At 38.3% G+C, this 21,996-nt stretch overlaps 1 protein-coding gene across 2 annotated transcripts; it reads right to left on the bottom strand.

The window, feature by feature from the left end:
- Nucleotides 1–7,265: 7,265 nt before the first annotated feature.
- gbp1 (guanylate binding protein 1) lies at nt 7,266–21,976 on the bottom strand. 2 transcript variants are annotated; one of them, XM_037531096.1, is made up of 11 exons: nt 21,839–21,976; nt 18,647–18,852; nt 16,216–16,343; nt 15,756–15,865; nt 15,194–15,405; nt 14,210–14,452; nt 13,825–13,973; nt 12,090–12,221; nt 11,350–11,562; nt 11,174–11,276; nt 7,266–9,652 (listed from the first exon to the last, which is right to left on the bottom strand). In XM_037531096.1, exons 2-11 carry the CDS (start codon nt 18,831–18,833, stop codon nt 9,126–9,128), a joined length of 2,004 nt encoding a protein of 667 aa, XP_037386993.1. In that variant the 5' UTR covers nt 18,834–18,852; nt 21,839–21,976; the 3' UTR covers nt 7,266–9,125. The 2 variants fall into 2 exon arrangements, with proteins under 2 accessions (XP_037386993.1, XP_017554742.1); XM_017699253.2 differs by having other exon boundaries at nt 7,266–9,655; nt 21,839–21,975.
- Between the last annotated feature and the right edge of the window lie 20 nt (nt 21,977–21,996).

Here is a 21,996-nt window from a genome sequence, read left to right as displayed (position 1 = left end):
CTGAGGGATCGAAGGTCATGGGCATTCAATGTTGGTTTTCTGCCTTGCCACATACTTGCTGAGATTTGTCCAGATTCTCTGAATCTTTTGATGATATTATGGACTGTAGATGATGAAATCCCTAAATTTCTTGCAATTGCACATTGAGAAACGTTGTTCTTAAACTGTTGGACTATTTGCTCATGCAGTTGTGCACAAAGTGCACCCCATCCTTGCTTGTGAACAACTGCGACTTTCAGGGATGCTCCCTTTATACCCAATCATGACACCTGTTTCCAATGAACCTGTTCACCTGTGGAATGTTCTAAACAGGTGTTTTTTGAGCATTCCTCAACTTTCCCAGTCTTTTGTTGACCCTGTCCCAACTGTCTGTCTTATTCTCACAATTTATTTTCTTCTTGTTCTCATTCTCATTTCTCCAGGATGCTCGATTTTACTAGTTGAATTATTTTTCAAGCCATTCGATTTTGTCCTCACAAGCCTATACTGGAGGACAGTGGAAAACAAATCTTTGCCAACCTCCACAAGGGGCATTACAACCTTCTTAAAAAAATGTTCTTCTTTCTCTTTTTTAAGCTGCTGTATCTCCTGGTCCATAACCTCAGCCTTCTCCTTGAAGCCTTTCTCCAGGAGGTCTTTCTGCTCGGCCAGTTTGCTATTCACAGCTTTGTTCAGCTCCTCTTGCTGCAAATGCTTCTCCTCCTCAAACTTCCTCTCCATCTGCATCAGCCGCTCCTGTTGACTCTTCTTCTCCACGTCCATCATTCATGCCATCTCCTCTGCTGCCTTTTTCTGCTGTTCTATCAGAGCTGCTTTTTCTCTCTCTTCTGTCCAGTGTTTTTAGATGTAGAGTAAGAGACAGAAGGATTGAGGATGTGAAATAAGAAATATTCCATGTCAAACTACAGTGCCCTACATACACATTGAATCAGTAAAGTCAAAATTGATCTTTTAAGTACAGAAAACATATAAGGCAAGTGTAAATAGATTTGGGACCTTTACTGTGACACAGTGGGAAGGCCTAATGACTTGGAACTAAGCAAATGCATGTCTGTAATTTTTAGTTAATTTTTAGTCAATAGAATCATGTTTGCATTGAAACTCTTCAAGTATTATAGTACCAGTACCAGTATTATAGTACCAGTCTTGTTTCATTGTTTCAGATGGATAGCTTAATGTTTTGTAATGCAGAGCAAAAGAATGTCTAACTAGGAATTGTTTTTCTCCATGTTTTCTAGATTAAAATAGCTAAGTGAGCACTCCTATTGGTTACAATGTCTAGAACTGAACTGAAGTCCCGGCAGATTAGCTTGTTGTTAGATTAACTATCAACATAATTACACAGTGACAGAGCAATCAACCAATCACATTTTGATTTACAATGGCTTGGATCAATTGTGTGAGAAAAAGGTCACCCTAGACACCCTGAAAACATCACTGACTCTGAATACAGGCAGCAGCTTAATGAATGGCGTGTTAGAAGTGGAAAACAGTTGTGGCAGCTCTATACCAGAGCTCACTACTAAAAGAGTCACTGCGAAACTACTACAAGGTAAACTGTATGCTAATATGTCTGTCTCAAGTAAAACAGGAAGTGAACACATTTGGAGCTTCTACATGACATTCCAAGAAGTTAATTTGGGCATTTTCTGAAAGAGAAGTGAGATTAGTACTTACTACAAAAGTTAACATTATCATCTTTATCAAGGTGTTTTCTTCCTAATGGTTTTCACATTTATGACTGGAGTTCAGCGCCTAGCCTAGCGCCTGCTTTACCACTGCATGTGGATATCGTATGACCTCACCAAAAATAAACAGAAATTCTAAAGATCAGCGTTCCTTTTTTAAACTTAATTCTAAAGACTTTTCCTTGCACTACAGCTTCATTTAGACAGTCAAATTTGATTTCTGTTTTACATATATGTCTGTCCTGAGCTTTAGTAATTAACTAATTATTTTATATTAGTTACATATCTTAGTGTAAATCAATCATCAACAACTTTGCACTTCATATGTGATTGCTGTGTTTCAGTCAAACTGCAGGAAAAAGTTACCATTCTTGGATGTATAGGATGTACCAGTCCAAGAAAGATCTCATTTATGGAAAAGAAAACAATAATAATAACTGTAATATTTACATATTGCTATTATTGGGCCTAGCAATATCATCGTAACATCTTACCTTGAATCTTTTTCCCATTTTCAGATAGTCTTTTGTCAGCCTGGAGAATGCAGTTTGCTTCCACACTTCTTTCACTCAGAAACATCTCTAACACATCCTCAGCCTACTCGGTCGAGGCCCGGGTTAACAATGACCGCCTCCGATGCTGTTGACCAGCAGGGTGCCGGTGGAAATTGGACTACTGTAGGTCAAAGACCATCAAAGAGGAGAGGAGGAAGGCGGGTTAGAAGGCAGCGAGAGAGAAGGAAAAGCAGGAGTGTGGAGGATAGAGTAGGGACTCTGAACATAGGGACCAGGAGAGTATTCAGAAGAAGAAGGCAGCTAAGAAAAAGTGGGATAACCAGAGAGATGAAGGAAGTAGGCAGGAGTACTGTGAGGCTAGCCGCATAACAAAAAGAATGGTGGCAAAGGCAAAGGCTCAGGCCTATGATGAGCTGTATGAAAGGCTGGACAGTAAAGAAGGAGTAAAGGACTTGTATCGTTTGGCTAAACAGAGAGATAGAGCTGGAAAGGATGTACAGCAGGTTAGGCTGATAAAGGATAGAGAGGGAAATGTACTAGTGAGTGAACAGAGAGTGTTGAGTAGATGGAAGGAGTACTTTGAAGAACTAATGAATGAGGAAAACGAGAGAGAGAGGAGGACAACGAGAGAGAGATATTGGATCAGGAAGTGCAGAGAATTAGTAAGGTGGAAGTGAGGGCAGCTTTAAAAAGGATGAAGGATGGAAAGGCAGTTGGTCCAGATGACATACCTGTGGAGGTATGGAGATGTTTAGGAGAGAAGGCAGTGGACTTTTTAACCAGGTTGTTTAACAAAATCCTGGCGAGTGAGAGGATGCCTGATGAGTGGAGAAGCAGTGTACTGGTCCCCATTTTTAAGAACAAGGGTGATGTACAGAGCTGCAGTAACTACAGAGGTATAAAGTTGATGAGCCACACCATGAAGGTATGGGAAAGAGTTGTTGAAGCAAGGCTAAGGCGATAGGTTCGGATCAGTGAGCAGCAGTTTGGTTTCATGCCCAGAAAGAGTACCACAGATGCAATTTTTGCGTTGAGAGTGTTGGTAGAGAAGTACAGAGAAGGTCAGAAGGAGCTATATTGTGTCTTTGTGGATCTAGAGAAGGCATATGATAGGGTGCCAAGAGAGGAACTGTGGTACTGTATGAGGAAGTCAGGTGTAGCTGAAAAGTATGTTAGCGTGGTGCAGGACATGTATGAGGATAGCGAGACAGTGGTGAGGTGTGCAGTTGGAGTGACAAATGGTTTCAAGGTGAAGGTAGGTGATAAGCCACACCATGAAGGTATGGGAAAGAGTTGTTTAAGCAAGGCTAAGGCGAGAGGTTCAGATCAGTGAGCAGCAGTTTGGTTTCATGCCCAGAAAGAGTACCACAGATGCAATTTTTGCGTTGAGTGTGTTGGTAGAGAAGTACAGAGAAGGTCAGTTGATACAACGCAGGATGGATCCATGCTTTCACGTTATTTACACCAAATTCTGACCCTACCATCTGAATGTCACAGCTGAAATCGAGACTTGTCAGACCAGACAACATTTTTCCAATCTTCTGTTGCCCAATTTCGGTGAGCCTGTGTGAATTGTAGTCTCAGTTTCCTGTTCTTAGCTGACAGGAGTGGCACCCGGTGTGGTCTTCTGCTGCTGTAGCCAATTTTCTTCAAGGTTCAACATGTTGTTCATTCAGAGATAGTATTCTGCATACCGTGGATGTAACAAGTGGTTATTTGAGTTACTGTTGCCTTTCTATCATCTTGAACAAGTCTGCCCATTCTCCTCTGACCTCTCACATCAACAAGGCATTTTCGCCCACACAACTGCCGCTCACTGGATATTTTCTCTTTTTCGGACCATTCTCTGTAAACCCTAGAGATGGTTGTGCATGAAAATCCCAGTACATCAGCAGTTTCTGAAATACTCAGACCAGCCCCTCTGGCACCAACAACCATGCCACGTTCAAAGTCACTTAAACACCTTTCTTTCCCATTCTGATGCTCGGTTTGGACTTCAGCAAGTTGTCTTGACCACCACTACATGCCTAAATTCATTGAGTTGCGGCCATGTGATCAGCTGATTAGCTATTCATGTTAACAAGCAATTGAACAGGTGTACCTAATAAAGCGGCCGGTGAGTGTGTGTGTGTATATATATATATATATATATATATATATATATATATATATATATATATATATATAAATATGTTTTTGATCAGAGATTTTTAGCTTCTAAAGAGAACTAATGTTGTGGTGCTCATCGGAAGGTTATATATACCAGATGGTGACTGAACTCCATTTGGGTGCTCGTTCATAGATATCATAGAAAAAGAAATCATAGAGATGTGGAGAGTATATATCCTGCTTTTTCTTTGTCATGCTAAAAAGCACATAGATCTGGATAGAAATAGAAGTGGATTAGGTATATATTCACTGTTGAAATACAAGTGTTTTTCACTTAAAGGTTTAAGCTTGTGTTATGCATCACATCTCATAAACTCGTGTATCATCTAGAATCCAGAGTGTGCCAGTTGTAAATACCACTTTGCTAGCCATTCAAGCGCAATTTACAAGCGGGACAACTGCTATTTCTGTCCCCATTCGAACACAGCCCTAAGTAGGATAAACGCTAGATAGAATATATATTCCCCCAATCACACAATACCACCAGCGCTAGGAGGGTGAAGGCAAGCACAGCTTCCTTTGTGAGTCCTATGAAGCCAGCCACCTTTTGAACTGCTGCTAATGTAACTTCATTTGACAGCTAAACACACACTGGGATAGAACACTAACTGCCAATTCTATTAAATTAGACAGACGCCTTAGCTGACTAGCATACACTGGGTAATTGGGGAGAGAAAGGCCGCAACCCACCCAGGGAGAGCAAGACCAGTTATGCTCTCTTGGACTCCCAGCCACAGCCTCATCAAAGTCACAATCTCAGTTTTTATTAGATTTTTCTGTTCCATCTTAAATGGTGAAGCAGGTTCTATAACACCAGAGGCGGTGAATAGAAAGCTGACTACAGTGTCATCTTAAAATTACAAACAGAATAGTCATAGTCTACATGTCCTTAACAGAAAATATTGCCATTATTAAAAGTAATTAGGATGTTTTGAGAGCCTGTACCAGCTTATGGGGTAGTATGTAATAATATTAAACTATATTGAACCGCCTGAACCTGTCATGGACACATGGTGCCACCTTTAATATGAATGCACATTTGATGTGTTTTTTATATGTCATAACCAATCAGCACTCAGTAGCAGAAATGCTAACCAGTGTTAGCCAATTAAATCTTTATGGAAAAATAAAGTTGATCAAAGTGGTAATATCCCTTCAAAGTGATGTTCAAAAAGACTTGCCAGTCCTCTTGCGTTGAGAATGTTCTCTGTACTGGCACCGAGGTGGTGGAATGAACTCCCACTAGGTGTCCGAACAGCAGAGTCTCTTGCTATCTTCAAATGTAGACTGAAGACTCATCTCTTTACACAGCACTTAAATGAGAACTGAATTATAAGCTTATATTGCACTTATATTATACATATATATTACACATATATGCACTCATATTTTATTGTACTGCACTGTGTATTGTAGTTTATTGTATTGTATCTTATTGTAATTGTATTGCATTGAATGGCACAGAGTTCTGTGTTCAACTGTGTGTGTCTGCAGTGACATTTTGTTTCTAGCAGTATCTGAGCTCAGGACTGTCTTTTTCTCTAAGCTATTGGTAACTAGCAAAGATACTTTCTCTAGATTGACAAAGCACTTCTTGTAAGTCGCTCTGGATAAGAGCATCTGCTAAATGCTATAAATGTAAATGTAAAGTATAATGCATTTTCCAACACATGTCCTTATAGTACATTACATAATGTTAATTTTTAAAAATTGGTTACAGAAATAATCTTACTATTTAGCTACATAAATCCAAATACCTAGTTTACAGAATCACTGCTTCAATACTATAGGCCTTGACAAAGGCATTGTCTGTGCACCAGCACTCCATGCAAAGGTGGCAGGATGCAATAAGGTACATTTCTTAATGTCAGTTGCTAAAGCAATTCACATTTGCTCAGGTTAATACAAAATATTTTTCACAATTCACATGTTTATTTTTTATTTTACTTTTAGTACGAATTCAATACCTTTTAAAGACAAACCAATGCGAGGCACGTACATCGTGCGCTATATTTACTTGCCAGATGAACTACAGAGATTAACTGAGGCATACGTGAGTTGTTTTTGGTGTCTGGACATGTTAGTGCACTAGGTGCGCTTAATTTTCACATTTGATACTAATCAAAGAGAGAATGCTATGAAGTAGTGAAATGATACTAATATTATTTTTCATTGGATACAGGCAAAAAGGTCTTGTCTTCACTGTTAATGTTTCCAGCTTAAAGTACACTAGACATGCATTTCCTGAATGACATATCAGTGCTTGCAAAGCAGTGCATAGACAAGTTATAGACAGACACGTGGATAGATATGTAGGTGGAGTTGTAGATAGATAGACAGACAGACAGACAGATAGATAGATAGATAGATAGATAGATAGATAGATAGATAGATAGATAGATAGATAGATAGATAGATAGATAGATAGATAGATAGATTGATGGATGGAGTTGTAGATAAATAAACTGAGTCATAGAGAGATAAATGGAGAGTGGTAGAAGAATAGGTACATAGTCCATAACCAACTTAGCTATGTGTTGCAATTGCATTAATAAGATGAGGCTAAACAAAAAACATAAATAAGACAAATATCACATTGAATAGTACCTGAGATAGAGAGAGAGGGGGAGAGAGAGAGGGGGGGGGGGGATAGCACCAGAGGTCCAGTCTCTCCACAGAATCCTCTTCTCTAAGGGCTCATTCCACTCTCTGTTGACTAACCCCTGACAAACTTGGAGTTCCTTCCTGCCCTTCCATGACCCAACTGATATTGTTTAAAAAAAGAGCTTGCCCATTCTGACCAATCAAAAGTGACCACATACTGAAAACATCTCCCAACCTAATCCAACCCCAAGTTTCTGAACACACATAGATGGATACAGGACAAAAAATGTAATTGTCTTTCATTTTATTGTATAATTCTGTACACTCATAATCACAAGAAATGAACTCTACCCTATTGTTGCACTTCAACACGTCTGTGTGTGTATAAGTGTGTGTATACAGATGTCTAATGTGTCAGAAAAAGACTCACAAAATCACAGCGGTCTGTAGTCACTTTGTTTGTTTACCAGGTTGCCATCTGGTAGGCAAGAGCAAAAAGCAGTTTTGACTTACAGTCAAATGTCACTGCTCATCAGTGCGAAACATGTTTCATGAGTGTAAAGCTACCGAATAAATAGCATGTTTCATTTGCATAAAGCTACTGAACAATTAGTACTTAATTCTCAAAATGATACTAAGACATTGTCCCTGCTTACACATGTGCATGTGCACACAGATACTACACACATTCTTATTAATTATCCAGACATATGTTTTTTTTCCCTCCAGCATATTTCTGTACATATCATGCTTAATATTCTTATCTTTTGTTTATACTGGGTTGTTCAGTGATAAAGAGTAATGGAGTAAAAGATTAATACTTAAAGTATGAAATGAGAAATTGATTTGACATTCTAAGTATGATTGGCATCCTTTGAAATTCAAATGCAGCTGAAACAGCATTGCAGTTTTATAGAACTTTTTACATGACAGACAGTCTACCTTTAACCACTGGATTCAGACTCAAGCCCTGGAAGGCCACAATTCTGCAGAGATTTGCATGTTCCCTCTTCTAACGCTTTGAATTCATAGAGATCAACAGAAGAATTGTAGCTTCTGTTTCCAGGGGTGGACAAAGTACATATGTGTATATCACGTACTTGAGTTAGCGTAGAGATACCCAAGGTAAAATATTACTTCAATATTAAAATATTAAAGTAGAAGTCCTCCATTTGGACCTCCACTTAAGTAAAAGTGCAAAAGTATTTGGCTTCAAATGTACATGAATATCGAAAGAAAAAGTACTATTAATTAGTACTATTAACTAGTAAGATTAATTATGACTCTGTCCTGTTACCATTTTTGCAACAAGACTCTTGCTTCATTAACTCATTTTAGGTGAAAATACTCCAGTGTCACTCTTGGTAAACCAATCTTGTAATAGAATGCTATTAATTAGTCTGACGCTGATGTCTGTTAAAATGATCATAAGCACAAAATAATGAAGGCAAATAATGTTCATTAGGTTGAACCAAGAGGCCCTGAAATAACTTTTTACAAGCAGACAAAGTTTCCATTTCAAAATACACTTCAAAAACAATTAAATTGGTACTACAATGTTATTACAATGTTGATCAACAAACAATTGGTGCCATATGACTCAGTTCACTCACCTGAACAACTTTCTAATTGCATGTCATGTCAAAAATTGTACGGCTTGTCTGGTATTTTGCCTTATTTGTTCAAAGATTTCACTATACAAAGGCCTATTATACAAAGGTCAAAAGGTCATTCTGACTAAAACCTGCTAAACGTCTATGGTTTTAGTCCTTGATCAATAATGACATCATATTGAGGCCTTTTGACTGATTCTGACCCAGTTTCACTGAGCTTCTCTACACCTAAAGGGCCCATTATGACTGCATTAGGCCTCACTATTGCCTACATCAATTCAATGGGTTAAATACTGAACCAGTCCACTGTGCAAGTGGTACTGTGTGAGAAATGTTGCCATTAGTCATGTAGTTCTGAGATCTATGTTCTACAAACCAGTGTAGCTCAGTACATATGAATGGAAACTTATAATGTGGGTAAAGACGTCTGCTTGCTGTTTATGGCAAATGAAGGCCTTTTCATGATCTGAGCTCCCTTCAGTTCTATTCACTCTGCCTGCGAACAAACAGCTTGAGGCCTTTTTAGGCCTGATGGGCTAAACTGCTGAAGGGCTTGTACTGCTTGTGTGTGCTTGAACCCGCTCATCGCCGCTTGCGGCTATATTTCTCTTCTTGTTCTCATTCTCATTTCTCCCGGATGCTCGAATAAATTTTACTTTTAGTTGAGAATTATTTTGCAAGCCTTTCAGTTTTGTCCTCACAAGGTTATACTGGAGGATGGAGGAAAACAATTCTTTGCCGACGTCCACAAGGGGCATTACAACCTCCTTAAAAAAAGAATTTTCTTCTTTCTCTTTTTTAAGCTGCTGTATCTCTTGGTCCATAACCTCAGCCTTCTCCTTGAAACCTTTCTCCAGGAGATCTTTCTGTTCGGCCAGTTTGCTATTCACAGCTTTGTTCAGCTCCTCTTGTTGCAAATGCTTCTCCTCCTCAAACTTCCTCTCCATCTGCAGCAGCCGCTCCTGTTGACTCTTCTTCTCCACCTCCATCAATCGTGCCATCTCCATCTGTTTCTCCTCTGCTGCCTTTTTCTGCTGTTCTATCAGAGCTGCTTTTTCTCTCTCTTCTGTCCAGTGTTTTTAGATGTAGAGTAAGAGACAGAGGGATTGAGGATGTAAAATAAGAAATATTCTATGTGAACCTACAGTGCCCTACATACACATTGAATCAGTAAAGTCAAAATTGATCTTTTAAGCAAAGAAGACTTATAAGGCAAGTGTAAATATATTTGGTGCCTTTACTGTGACGCAGTGGGAAACCCTTAAGGCACTCAAGGGCCTTCAGAGAAGACCTAATGACTTAGAACTAAGCAAATGCATGTCTGTAATTTTTATTCAATAGAATTATGTTTGCATTTAAACTCTTCAGGTTTTACAGTACCACTCTTGTTTCATTGTTTCAGATGCAGAGCAAAAAACTGTCCAACTAGGAATTGTTTTTCTCCATGTTTTCTAGATTAAAATAGCTAAGTGAGCACTCCTATTGGTTACAATGTCTAGAGCTGAACTGAAGTCCCGGCAGATTAGATTGTCATTAGATTAACTATCAACATAATTACACAGTGACAGAGCAATCAACCAATCACATTTTACAATGTACAAATTTACAATGGCTTGGGTCAATTGTGTGAGAAAAAGGTCATCCTAGACACCCTGAAAACATCACTGACTGTGAATACAGGCAGCAGCTTAATAAATGGCTTGTTAGAAGTGGAAAACAGTTGTGGCAGCTCTATACCAGAGCTCACTACTAAAAGAGTCACTGTGAAACTGCTACAAGGTAAACTGTATGCTAATATGTCTGTCTCAAGTAAAACAGCAAATGCCTTTAGAAGTTCCAAGTGGCTATATTTAATCTAGAACTGCCTTTTTCAAATTTATCATTTATCAACCTTAAATGGTGCAGCAATTACTAAGGTACCAGAAAGGTGGAACAGGAAATGTGAAAAATGACAGTTCTAGAGTGAACACATTTGGAGTTACTACATGGCATTCCAAGAAGTTAATTTGGGCATCTTCTGAAAGAGAAGTTAGATTAGTACTTACTACAAAAGTTAACATTATCATTTTTATCAAGGTGTTTTCTTCCTAATGTTTTTCACATTTATGACTGGAGTTGAGTGCCTAGCTAGTCATGGTTTGATAAGGTGAATATCGTATGACCTCACCAAAAATAAACGGAAATTATAAAGATCAGCGTTCCTCTTTTTAACTTAACTCTAAAGACTTTTCCTTGCACTACAGCTTCATTTAGACAGTCAAATTTGATTTCTGTTTTACATATATGTCTGTGTCCCAAGCTTTAGTAATTAACTAATTATTTTATATTAGTTACATATCTTAGTGTAAATCAATCATCAACAACTTTGCTCTTCACATGTGATTGCTCTCAAACTGCAGGAAAAAGTGACCATTCATGGATGTACAGGATGTACCAATCCAAAAAAGATTTAATTTATGGAAAAGAAAACAACAACAACAACAACAACAACAATAATAATAATAATAACTGTAATACTTACATATTGCTATTATTGGGCCTAGCAATATATTAATAAATAAAAAATAATATTGTAGCATCTTACCTTGAATCTTTTTCTCATTTTCAGATAGTCTTTTGTCAGCCTGGAGAATGCAGTTTGCTTCCACACTTCTTTCACTCAGAAACATCTCTAACACATCCTCAGCCTACACAGACAAATTCTGTTGTTAGAACTGTGGAGGACGAGTAAACAGTTTTTCATAGCTGATTTTTTTTTACCTTGACTCCTTTGTCGGGCTGTCTGTGGTACTGGGTGATTATGTTGTCTCTGTGTATACAGTAGAGTTCATATCCTCCAGGTTTTGCGTATTCTCCCTGCTGCAGGTGTTCACTCATATCCTTATACAGATCAGACAGCAGCTTTGAGCACTTCATCTCTGACATAGTCATGTTCTGATCAAGAAGTTCAAAATAATATTTGTCTACTTCCTCCTGAAAATACATGAAAAGACATACACATTCAAAAATGTCCACTAACATGACCACTCTCTATATATACAGAAACGTGACAAATTAAAGGAAAAAACAGTATAAAGAGTGTTAGGAACTGTACTGGAGGAGTTTTAGTCCATAAGCAAAGCCTTATTTTAGCCACACCCTGAGTAGGAAGTGATATTGTATCCTTGTCCCTCAGGGTGAGCAGATAGATCCCATTGTTTTGAAGTAAATGTGTCCTAAAGTCTAATAATCTGTGTGTAATATTAAGAATGGTCACTACTGACACATATTTTCTGCAATTAAGTAAACCAAAACAGTCACTATTCGAATGTCTTGTAAATGCTATCATTGTATTGGTTCAATCATATATTTTAACAAAATAAACTGAATTAAGGTATAGTCACTCAAAGAAAAAGAAAAAAATGTCCAACTCAGGTGAAAGTTTGAAATGTGTTTTGGACTCTGAACCAATAACAATCAATATATATGTGTATGTATGTGCATGTGAACGTGTAACTCACCGACAGTGATTTAAGGTACTCTTTTGTTTCATCTTTAAAAGAGCGCTTCATGAATTCAGTGGTTGCCACATTGCTGCACCTCTGGTGTTCAGCAGAAATCTTATCAGTACTGACTGGAAACAAACTCTTCACCTGCAAAGGAATTTAATTGCTGAAGAAAACATACTCTTTGACATTCTGCAGGTGTAGATTAGTGAATTGGCTAAAATAATTACTATTATAAATCATAACACCCTAATGTTAGCTATTGAAAGTGGTAAAAATGGATACATCAGAAATTCTCACAGTCTGCCAGCAAGCCAACATTGTATTTTTTGTGCTGCTCTAAACGAAACTTGTGATTTTGCTAACATTAGCAAGCCTGCAGCTAGATTTTGTCTAATGGAAACAGTGATCAGTAAATTCTGTTGAACAGTATAACATTATTATTATTCCTATTATTATTGTAACTATATATACGCTCATTCCAAATTTGATGCCTGCAACATGTTCCAAAAAGATTGAGACCAGAGCACGTTTTCCACTGTGTTACATCACCTATCCTTTTAATAGCACATAGTGATTGTTTGGGGACTGAAGACACAAACCGATGCAGTTTTGAAAGCACTATATTGTTGTAATATATGCAGTATGTGGCTTGATGGTGTCAAGTTGAAATAAGCATGGACATCTCTGAAAAAGTTGTCATCATAAAAGGCAGCATATGTAGCTCTAAAAACTATTTAGCTTCACTGTTTCCTTCACAGATGTGCAAGGTTACCCACTAATACCCCCCCTATACCATGATACACAGAGGCTTTTGAATTTCATCCTGGTAACAATCGGGCTGGTCCTTTTCTTCTTTGGCCCAGAGAACACAATGTCCATTATTTTCACAAGCAATCTGAAACATTGACCACCATACACATTTCCACTGTGCATGTAGTGATATTTATCACAGAAATATTCAGTTTTTTTAATGTAGTACTGTCAGAGGTTGAAGGTCATGGGCATTCAGTTGTGTTTTTGGCATTGACACACTGTGATTTAACTGGATTCTCTCAACTTTTTTCATGATGTGCTCTTTAGAGGGTGAAATACCTAAAATCCTTGCAATCGCCAACTAAGAAACGTGATTGTGTTGGATTTTTTGCTAATGCATCTTTGACAAAAGTAGCAAGCCTTGACCCATTCTTGCCTATAAGGGCCTAGAACTTTCCTAGATGTAGCTTTTAAATCCAAACATGATTGCATCACCAGTTTTTTATTTACATTTTTTACACTTTACATTTCTTGTCTGTGTACCTTTTTTAAATACAAGTCAAAGTAGATTCATAAATCTGTTTTTCTAAATATGTTTTTAATTCCAGTACACATTCCGTCACAGATTTTTTGAAGCCAAAGTTTGTAGATTTAAATAGCCCAAAAATAGACTTTCTTATATTTTGAATGCATTGTTATGCTGCATTATGATAATTGGATGCTTTCTTCACAGCTGAATGATTCTTTAAAAATGTATAGCCTTTCAATTATAATGAAGATGATCCTATTCATTTATTTATTTGTTTATTTATTTATTTATTTAATTGGACTTAGTTCCTGTGATATATTTTGCAAAGTGTTGCTTTTTTCCTGAATATTACATTTTTAGTCTGTCCCCATGGATAGCATTCAGACAGAATATGAGATTTATTACACTTATGTTTTTGTTAATTCTTATTCTTTATGTAAAAATGTGAGTGCATGTGTATCTAACCTGTTCCATTCCACTTTGGTACACTTTAAGCCCTTCCTGTACAGCGGCCTGGTTCTCTATCTGTGCCATGGTGACCACAGCATTCTCCAGACACGGCACTTTGCCACTACAGATTGTATCCACGTACAACTTCACCAGATGACCCAACACTGATAATACACCCACACACGCACACACACAAACACACACACACACACACACACACACACACACACACACACACACACACACACACACACACACACACACACACACAAACACACACACACACACAAAGTTATAGTACTGTTATGTAGGTATGCAGATGTAGTCACTTAGCTAATTAGATGAATAAATAAAAGGGCATGAATAAAGAATCAGATGTGAATTGTGCTAAAGCTCTTACTCCTCCCGGTGACTCTGTGTCCTCCTTTAAGTGTTTTCACATTGCTCTCATTAAAGACATAGTCGCAGAAACGCTGTGTGGCCTTCAGGAAGTCTGGCCAGATATGACGCTCGTCCAGGCTCTCAAGGCGAGCCATGTTGTCTTGGGAGGCCGGCAACGGGAACACAAAGCACTTCCTTGTAGGGAAATAGCTCCGAATACACTGCCTTGGAAGATTGTAATTGTTTATTGTCTTACTGCAGCCTAAAAGAAAGACAAATATATATTTTTAAAAATGTTTGAAAGTTAACATTGCACACATTAGTTTTTATTCCATTTATTTTATAATTTGAAATATATAACATAATAGTAAAATTGTAATTGTGTTATGCAAAAGTTCTGCATACAGCTGTAAGCTTTTTCAAGCTGTCAAGCAATTTTCTTTGCACATGTTCCAAATGCAAGTAATATCAACATGGCTGTGTGGCGTGGCTTTTATCATACTGGTTAAGTTTCCAGGTTAACCAAAAATAAAGACAAAGAAAACCCAATGCATATTTCAAAATGAATTAAAAACTAAGCTAAGTAAATTAATAAATAAAAATCAAAAGCACTTGTGTCATACTTAAACAAAAAATAAAAACAAAAAAAAGGCAAAGTGTATGCATGTAACGGGTACAGGATTTTTGTTGTTCATACAATTTCATGCAAGGATAATATGTAGTTTAACCCTTTAGAGTGTTCTTGATTGTTCTAACTGCAACACTATTTCACACATTTATGAGTAGTTACAGAGATCAGTGTAATTTAAGAAGTCGCTGAAATCTGTAATGGTGCACTTTGATTTGCTCCTTTTAAGGGTAGAGCAGTAAAGGGTCAGTCACCCGAAATGCAACTAAATTTGCCAGACAGGACAACAAAAAAGTGATCATCTCACAACATTACTTTATGAAAAAAAAGCCAGACTGCTTTCATGTGAATCTCAATAAGCAACATTATTATTACCTTTCTTCAATTTAAGGGCAAAATCCAGGTACTCGTCCTCAGTGATTTGACCCTTTTTCTCGATCACTAGCTCTAGAACAAAATCTCGCACCGTCCAGATGAAATTTGGGAAATACTGCACAAACTTAGAGTCGTTCTGCTCATCCTCATCTTCATCTCCTGCTGGGGAAGGTGATTTGATCTTAATGTGCTCTGCGAGCTCAGTGACATAGCTGCCGCAAGCTAAGGATTCAACTGCATGAGAACTGTTCTTGTGTGTGTTTGTGCTGAGAATGTGTGTTTGTTTTTGCAAACAAGTGATAGGAAAACTTCTGTGCGACAATTTTTTTAAGACAAGAGGTTTTAAGGGTTCTTTAGAAATGGTCATACAACACTGATATCTCAAAGAACCATTTGAGTTATTATATTCTTGCATTATTATGACTGACATATGGAGAACATGCTGTATTTAGTTCTTTTAAGAACACTTCAAAATCCTTCCAAATAGAGCCAAAAAGTCACAGAACTGCATAGAACACTTTTTGCAGAGACTGTATGAATGTGTTTTTAAGAAGAAGGATACTGCAGCTTTTCCAGTGCTGTGTTGTCGATGGTCCCACGGCTGTTGTAGACCAGAGTGCTGCTTAGCAGAACAGCCAAGCAGAAGATCCAGGCATCGTTTTTAGAGTCTCCCTAAAATAGTTCAACATCTTACATTAGTAGCAAGGGTACTTAGAGCTGTATTACAGAACCATGTTACACTAATGAATGGGTCCATTGCTACAGGTGGCAAAAAACACCAAAAAGTGCTCTTAGATTCACATAAAAGAGCAAAATAAATAAAATAAAAAAGGTTAAGAACCTCTGGTTTAGTTGAAAGTCCTCCTATCTCACCTTTTATTGTAGTGCATCTCAGTTAGGTAAACCATGCAGTTTCAGTTTTACTTACTTTCCTTACTTTAAAAACTGTGAATGTGGTTTTGGTTGCCTCACAATGAGCTGAAATTGCTTGGATTTCTTCTCTCTACAGTTGGTGTCCTTACCTTATCCACATCCCCCAGTCCCTCAGTGTCCAGTAGTACCAGTGTGTGTTCTGCTTTAGTAGGGTGTGGCACACACCACATCCAGATACCTTTAGTCTTCGACTCAATGGTGCTGCCTAGAGCGAAGCCTAAAAAGATCCACAGGAATTCTAATCATTATTTGGGGAAAAAAACAAACTTGGTCATTTATGAATTACAGATACCTTTATTGTCATTGTACAAGTACAACGAGATTCAGTGTGCACTTCACTACAAACTACCTATTTGCTACAGATTTTGGTTTTCTCTTCCTCCATCAGTATCTCACAGAGGTTTAGAAGGCTGATTCACATTTTTCTTGAGATCTGTTAAAAACAACTCATCATTACTTTAACAAACTGTGTTAAAAGGAGGCCCTGTGATGGACTGGCAACCTGTCCAGAGTGTTCCCTGCCTTCTGCCCAGTGAGCACTGGGATAAGCTCCAACACCCTCTGTAACCCAGGAAGAAAAGCAGCTTAGAAAGTGTGAGTGTCTGTGATCTATTATTAGGGGACCTATTATGCTCATTCTGAATGTTCATCATTTTATTTTTGGGGTCTGAATAGATTTACATGCACCAGTGTTACAAAAACACATATTGTACTGTACGTCTCTGTTCATGCTGTTAAATGCTTTGTTAGATGTCCTGTGTCAGGATTTGTGATTCCACTTCCCCTCAGTATATTTTAAATGAACAGAAGAAGGTGGCAGCATTCCTGGATCCTATATGCTTTGTTTATATGTTTTAATTAGTATTTGTGGATGCAGCATAGAAAAGTTTTCACAGACAGTGTTTTTTCAGAAGATTTTCTGAGCCCATGCAGTGATTTCCACTACAGAATCATGTCTAGTTTTAATGAAGTGCAGTCTGAAGGTCCAAAGATCACGGCCAGCAAATACTGGTTTTTGGCCTTTGTCCCTTGCATGCATAGTTTTCTCCAGATTCTCTCAATCTTTTAATGTTATTATGTACTATAGATGAGGAAAAACAGAAGTTCTTTGCTATTTTATGTTGAGAAATGTTATTCTTGAGTTTGATTGTGCAGTCTTTCACAGAGTGGTGAGCAGGGATGGGGGAGTAGCCAAGTAATGCAAGACTTTTTGTAACTAACTACAAGTATTTGTAGCTAATAGCTGTAGCCGCTACAATTTCGTGAAAATGTAGCTAATAGCTGTAGCACCAACAAATTTTTGTGTAGCTATAGCAATCATTTTCGCTACAGTGTCGCTACAGTCTTCAGTGAGTGCCCCTTTCCACCTTAAATGGTACCTGAGGGCCAGATTATACTGCTGCGGAATTTAAGGTGGAATGGTGCAATTTGAAACAAGAGCTGGAGAATGTAAAACTGACTACAGTTTTGTGACCATTCATCACTAAATTACCACTGTTTTTCTTTAATCTTTCTCTTTACTGTTTCGATATCTGCGTTGTGTGTGACCAGCAGTCTGTGCGTCAGTCTTCAGCATTAAAGGCAAGTGAATTAGCAGTTTTACATTAACTCCAGCATTTAAGACCATTTGTTGTGAAAACTGTGTTAGAACTGCAAACAGCAAAGCAGGATTATGTTACTTTACCTAAAAATCTAGTTCTGCTGTGGAGCAGCAGCTCTGTAGCACTGGAGAGAATATTTAGGCCTGATTGTCACCCCAAGCACAGCCAGGGTCACTGATGAGTTGTGGCTGAAGTGTTGCTTCATTTGGAGCAATTTTATTTCAACAATGCATTGCACAAAATTGTTTGTTTTGTATCTGGTTATTTTTGTTGATTTTTGTTAGGGAAAAACCTGGAATGATTGACTGCCTTTACTTTGTTTTTGTTGGCTATCATGCCTTTGGTTGTGTGAGTTTGATTTGAAAGTAGCGCTTTGAAAGTAGCTAAATGTAGTGCAAAACTTTTCAAAAAGTAGCTTGAAAGTAGCGACTACTTTTATGGAACAGTATCTAAATTGTAGCTACTAATCATTCTTCAGTAGCTATTCCAGCTATTTCACTGTGGTTAGAGTGGTGAACACCTCCTCATCTTTACTTCTGAGCCTCTCTTGGATGCTCATTTATACCCAATAACTAGCATGTTATTGACCTGTTGCATCAAATTTAAAATGGGCATATATTAAAAAAAAAATAATACAATTTCTCAGTTTCAACATTTGATATGTTGTCTTTGAAGCATTTTCAGTGAAATATAGGGCTTAAATCATTTGCACATCATTGCATTTTTTTTTATTTAAATTTTTCAGAGAATCCCATCTATATTTTTGTATAAAATCTCAAAAGCTGTGTGACCTTATTGCCTGTCCTGTCCTTCACTGTAGGAGCTATACAAAGCAGTAGTTAACCAAATCAGAGTGAAATAGCTTAAATACAGCCTTTAAAAATAAAGTTAGCGAATGAATTTCTTTTGTTGTTCTTACCAGTTTGTTTTCCTGCCAGGCGGTTCATGAGGTAAGACTTCCCTGTGCGGTAGAGCCCCACCACAGACACCACCACCACTGGCTGGTCAATCCCATAAAGGTAATTAATGGCACCATCATTCACATGCAGTGACCCATTTATATTTTCCACCAGACAAATGGGCTCGGGCATGGGCTGTCTGCACATTATGCTTTCTTGTTCTGCTCTGGAGCATGAAAATACAACGCATGCTATATGAATTTTATGCAATACTTCACTTCTAGTAATCCATGCACCTTTCTTAGGAAAAGTCCAACAACCTTTAATGTTTTGACAAGATACGTTCTGTTTTTTAGTATTAAAAAAAATAGTGTAGTCCTGTTTAGGACTTATGTAATATTCCACCTGTAATAAATCCTAACTTCCATCTGGCAAATACTACACATTTCAATTTGTTTAAATGTCGTTTTATAAATTTTTAATATTTGTTTTTAAAACACTGATGTACAAAATTATGCAATTTCACAAAACAATATTTAAATTAACTTTATAGCAAGTCTGTCATCACACTGTGGCTATCTGACATATACAGTATATTTCCAAAAGTATTTGCTCGTCTGCCTTCACACGCATATGAACTTGAGTGACATCCCATTCTTAATCCATAGGGTTTAATATGATGTTGGCCCAGCCTTTGCAGCTATAACAGCTTCACCTCTAGGAAGGCTTTCCACAAGGTTTAGGTGTATTTATTGGAATTTTTGACCATTCCTGTCTTCCAGAACAGCAAGAACAGTAAGACACTGATGTTGGACAAGAAGGCCTGGCTCATAGTCTCCACTCCAAAGGTATTCTATTAGGATGAGGTCGGGACTCTGTGCAGACCAGTTGTGAGGAAAATTCTTCTTAAATAATCAGCCTGGGATCACTGGTTGTCTAGTTTTTATTTTTGCAGCAAGGGAGCAAAACTACATACGGGACATAGTCTGGATGTAAATGCTCATTGCATTCTTGGTCGTGCCCTGTTTTTATACCCTCAGAGATGTTCATCCCACCCTTAGGCAGGGAACTGCACCCAGTTTCAGTTATTCTTAGCTGACAAATCCTGTTGTATCATGCTAAGACAGAATATATATTCTGTTTTTGTACACCAGTACCCTATGTCTCAATGTACCACTGTGTACGTGTACATACATTGTTACATTATCATAAGCATAGAGTAAAACGCTGTTTTTATAACACAGTCAAGTTCTTCCACACCAAACTCGCTCATCCATGTCTTTATGGACCTGTTGAAATGTTGAAACAAGTTGAAACAAGATGTTGAAACAAGAAGAGCCCATCCACAAAGTGTTCCTACAAAGTTGGGAGCATGAAATTGTCCAAAACCTCTTGGTCTGCTGAAGCATTAAGAGTTCCTTTCACTGGAACTAAGGGACCGAGCCCAACTCCTGAAAAACAACCCCACACCATAATCCCTCCTCCTCCAAACTTTACACTTGGCACAGTGCAGTCAGACAAGTACCATTCTACTGGCAACCGCCAAACCCAGACTTGTCCATCAGATTGCCAGATGGAGAAGCATGATTCTTCACTCCAGAGAACACATCTCCATTGCTCTAGAGTGCAGTGGCAGCGCTTTACACCACTGCATTTGATGCTTTGCATTGTGCTTGGTGATGTAAGACCAAGGATTCAGATTCAGCTGCTTGGCTATGGAAACTCATTCCATGAAGTTTTCTATGCACTGATATTGAGCTAATCTGAAGGCCACATGAAGTTTGAAGGTCTGTAGTGAATGACTCTGCAGGCAATTGATGACCTCTGCACACTCTGCACCTCAGCATGTCTCCCCCGCTCTGTCATTTTACATGGCCAACCACTTCGTAGCTGAGTTGCTGTCATTCCCAATCACTTCCACTTTGTTATAATTCAACTGACAGTCGACTGTGGAATGTTTAGTAGAGAGGAAATTCCACGACTGGACTTGTTGCACACGTGGCATCTTATCACCGTAACACGTTGGAATTCACTGAGCTCTTGAGAGCAACTCATTCTTTCACAAATGTTTGTAGAAGCAGTCTGCATGCCTACGTGCTTGGTTTATACACCTTTGGCCATGGAAGTGATTGGAACACCTGAATTCAGTCATGTGCATTGGTGAGTGAATATTTTGACAATGTAGTGTATCTCAAAACTATTGTAAAACAGTGTCTTGTCATCAGGCAGCATATTCATTACCATTTTCATACAATAACTTTCTGTCAGGGAGCTTTTAGAGGAAATAAATGCAAAAAGAGGCAAAAAATGGCCACACGTGTATAAAACAAAGCACCTAGGCATGCAGATAGAATGGCACCTGTGGAACAAGTCCAGTTGTGAAATTTCCTCACTACTAAATAGTCCACAGTCAACACGTCTTCACTGCTCTAGAGGCCAGTGGCGGTGCTTTACATCACTGCATTCCACGCTTTGCACTGTGTAAAGTTTTGGTGGAGGGTGGATTATGGTGTGGGGTTGTTTTTCAGCAGATGGGCTCAGGCCTCTTAGTTCCAGAATGGATGAGCGAGTTTGGTGTGGAAGAACTTGACTGGCCTGCACAGAGTCCTAACCTCAACCCGACAGAATACCTTTGCTCTACCTTTGGAATACCTTTGGTAGAGCCGGGCTCTATTGTCCAATATCAGTGTCTGACCTCACAAATGCGTTTCAGTAAAAATGGTCAAAAATTCCAATAAACACACTCCTAAACCTTGTGGAAAGCCTTCCCAGAATATATTCACATTGTACACATTGTGACCCCTGGTTCTTAACACCACAATTGTAATGAAATTTGAGTCCATAAGTTTCTCTACGATTTTTAGATCAAGCCACTGTGAATTACTTTGTTCACGTCTCAACCATTGATTTACACCGAATTTGTGAAAAAAATCGGTGGAACTTTCTTTTAAATGAACTTTCTTTTAAATTAAAAGCTTCGCTTTTTACTGCAAGTGATTTGGTGTGCTTTACCCTGTTTTAGCTAAATACATGCACTAAGAATGTTAGTCTACTGCAATACTTACAGCCACGTTAATTGTATTTCTGTTAGGTTAGATGAACTAGAGAAAGCGTTTAAGAGTGAAAAGGTGTTAATTGATGTAACGCATGCAGTCTGTTATTAACTCCGTCTCAACAAAATCTAATAGAGAACTAATAAGGCAGCTACTTACCCTATGATATCACTTGCTCTCTAATGTCGAAAGTACCAGCAGCTGGACTAAAACGGTGCACAAAGCGAGCTGGCTCCGTTTCACCCGGGGGGGCGGATGGGATCCGCCCAAACTGCAGGAAGACTGACGCAGAGGGACTTCGGATAAAGTTGGGGCTT

Source organism: Pygocentrus nattereri, chromosome 19 (assembly GCF_015220715.1).
Source record: "Pygocentrus nattereri isolate fPygNat1 chromosome 19, fPygNat1.pri, whole genome shotgun sequence".
Lineage (NCBI taxonomy): Eukaryota > Metazoa > Chordata > Actinopteri > Characiformes > Serrasalmidae > Pygocentrus > Pygocentrus nattereri.
The sequence above is the reverse complement of the archived record's forward strand: the minus strand, read 5'-3'. Positions and strand labels throughout refer to the sequence as shown.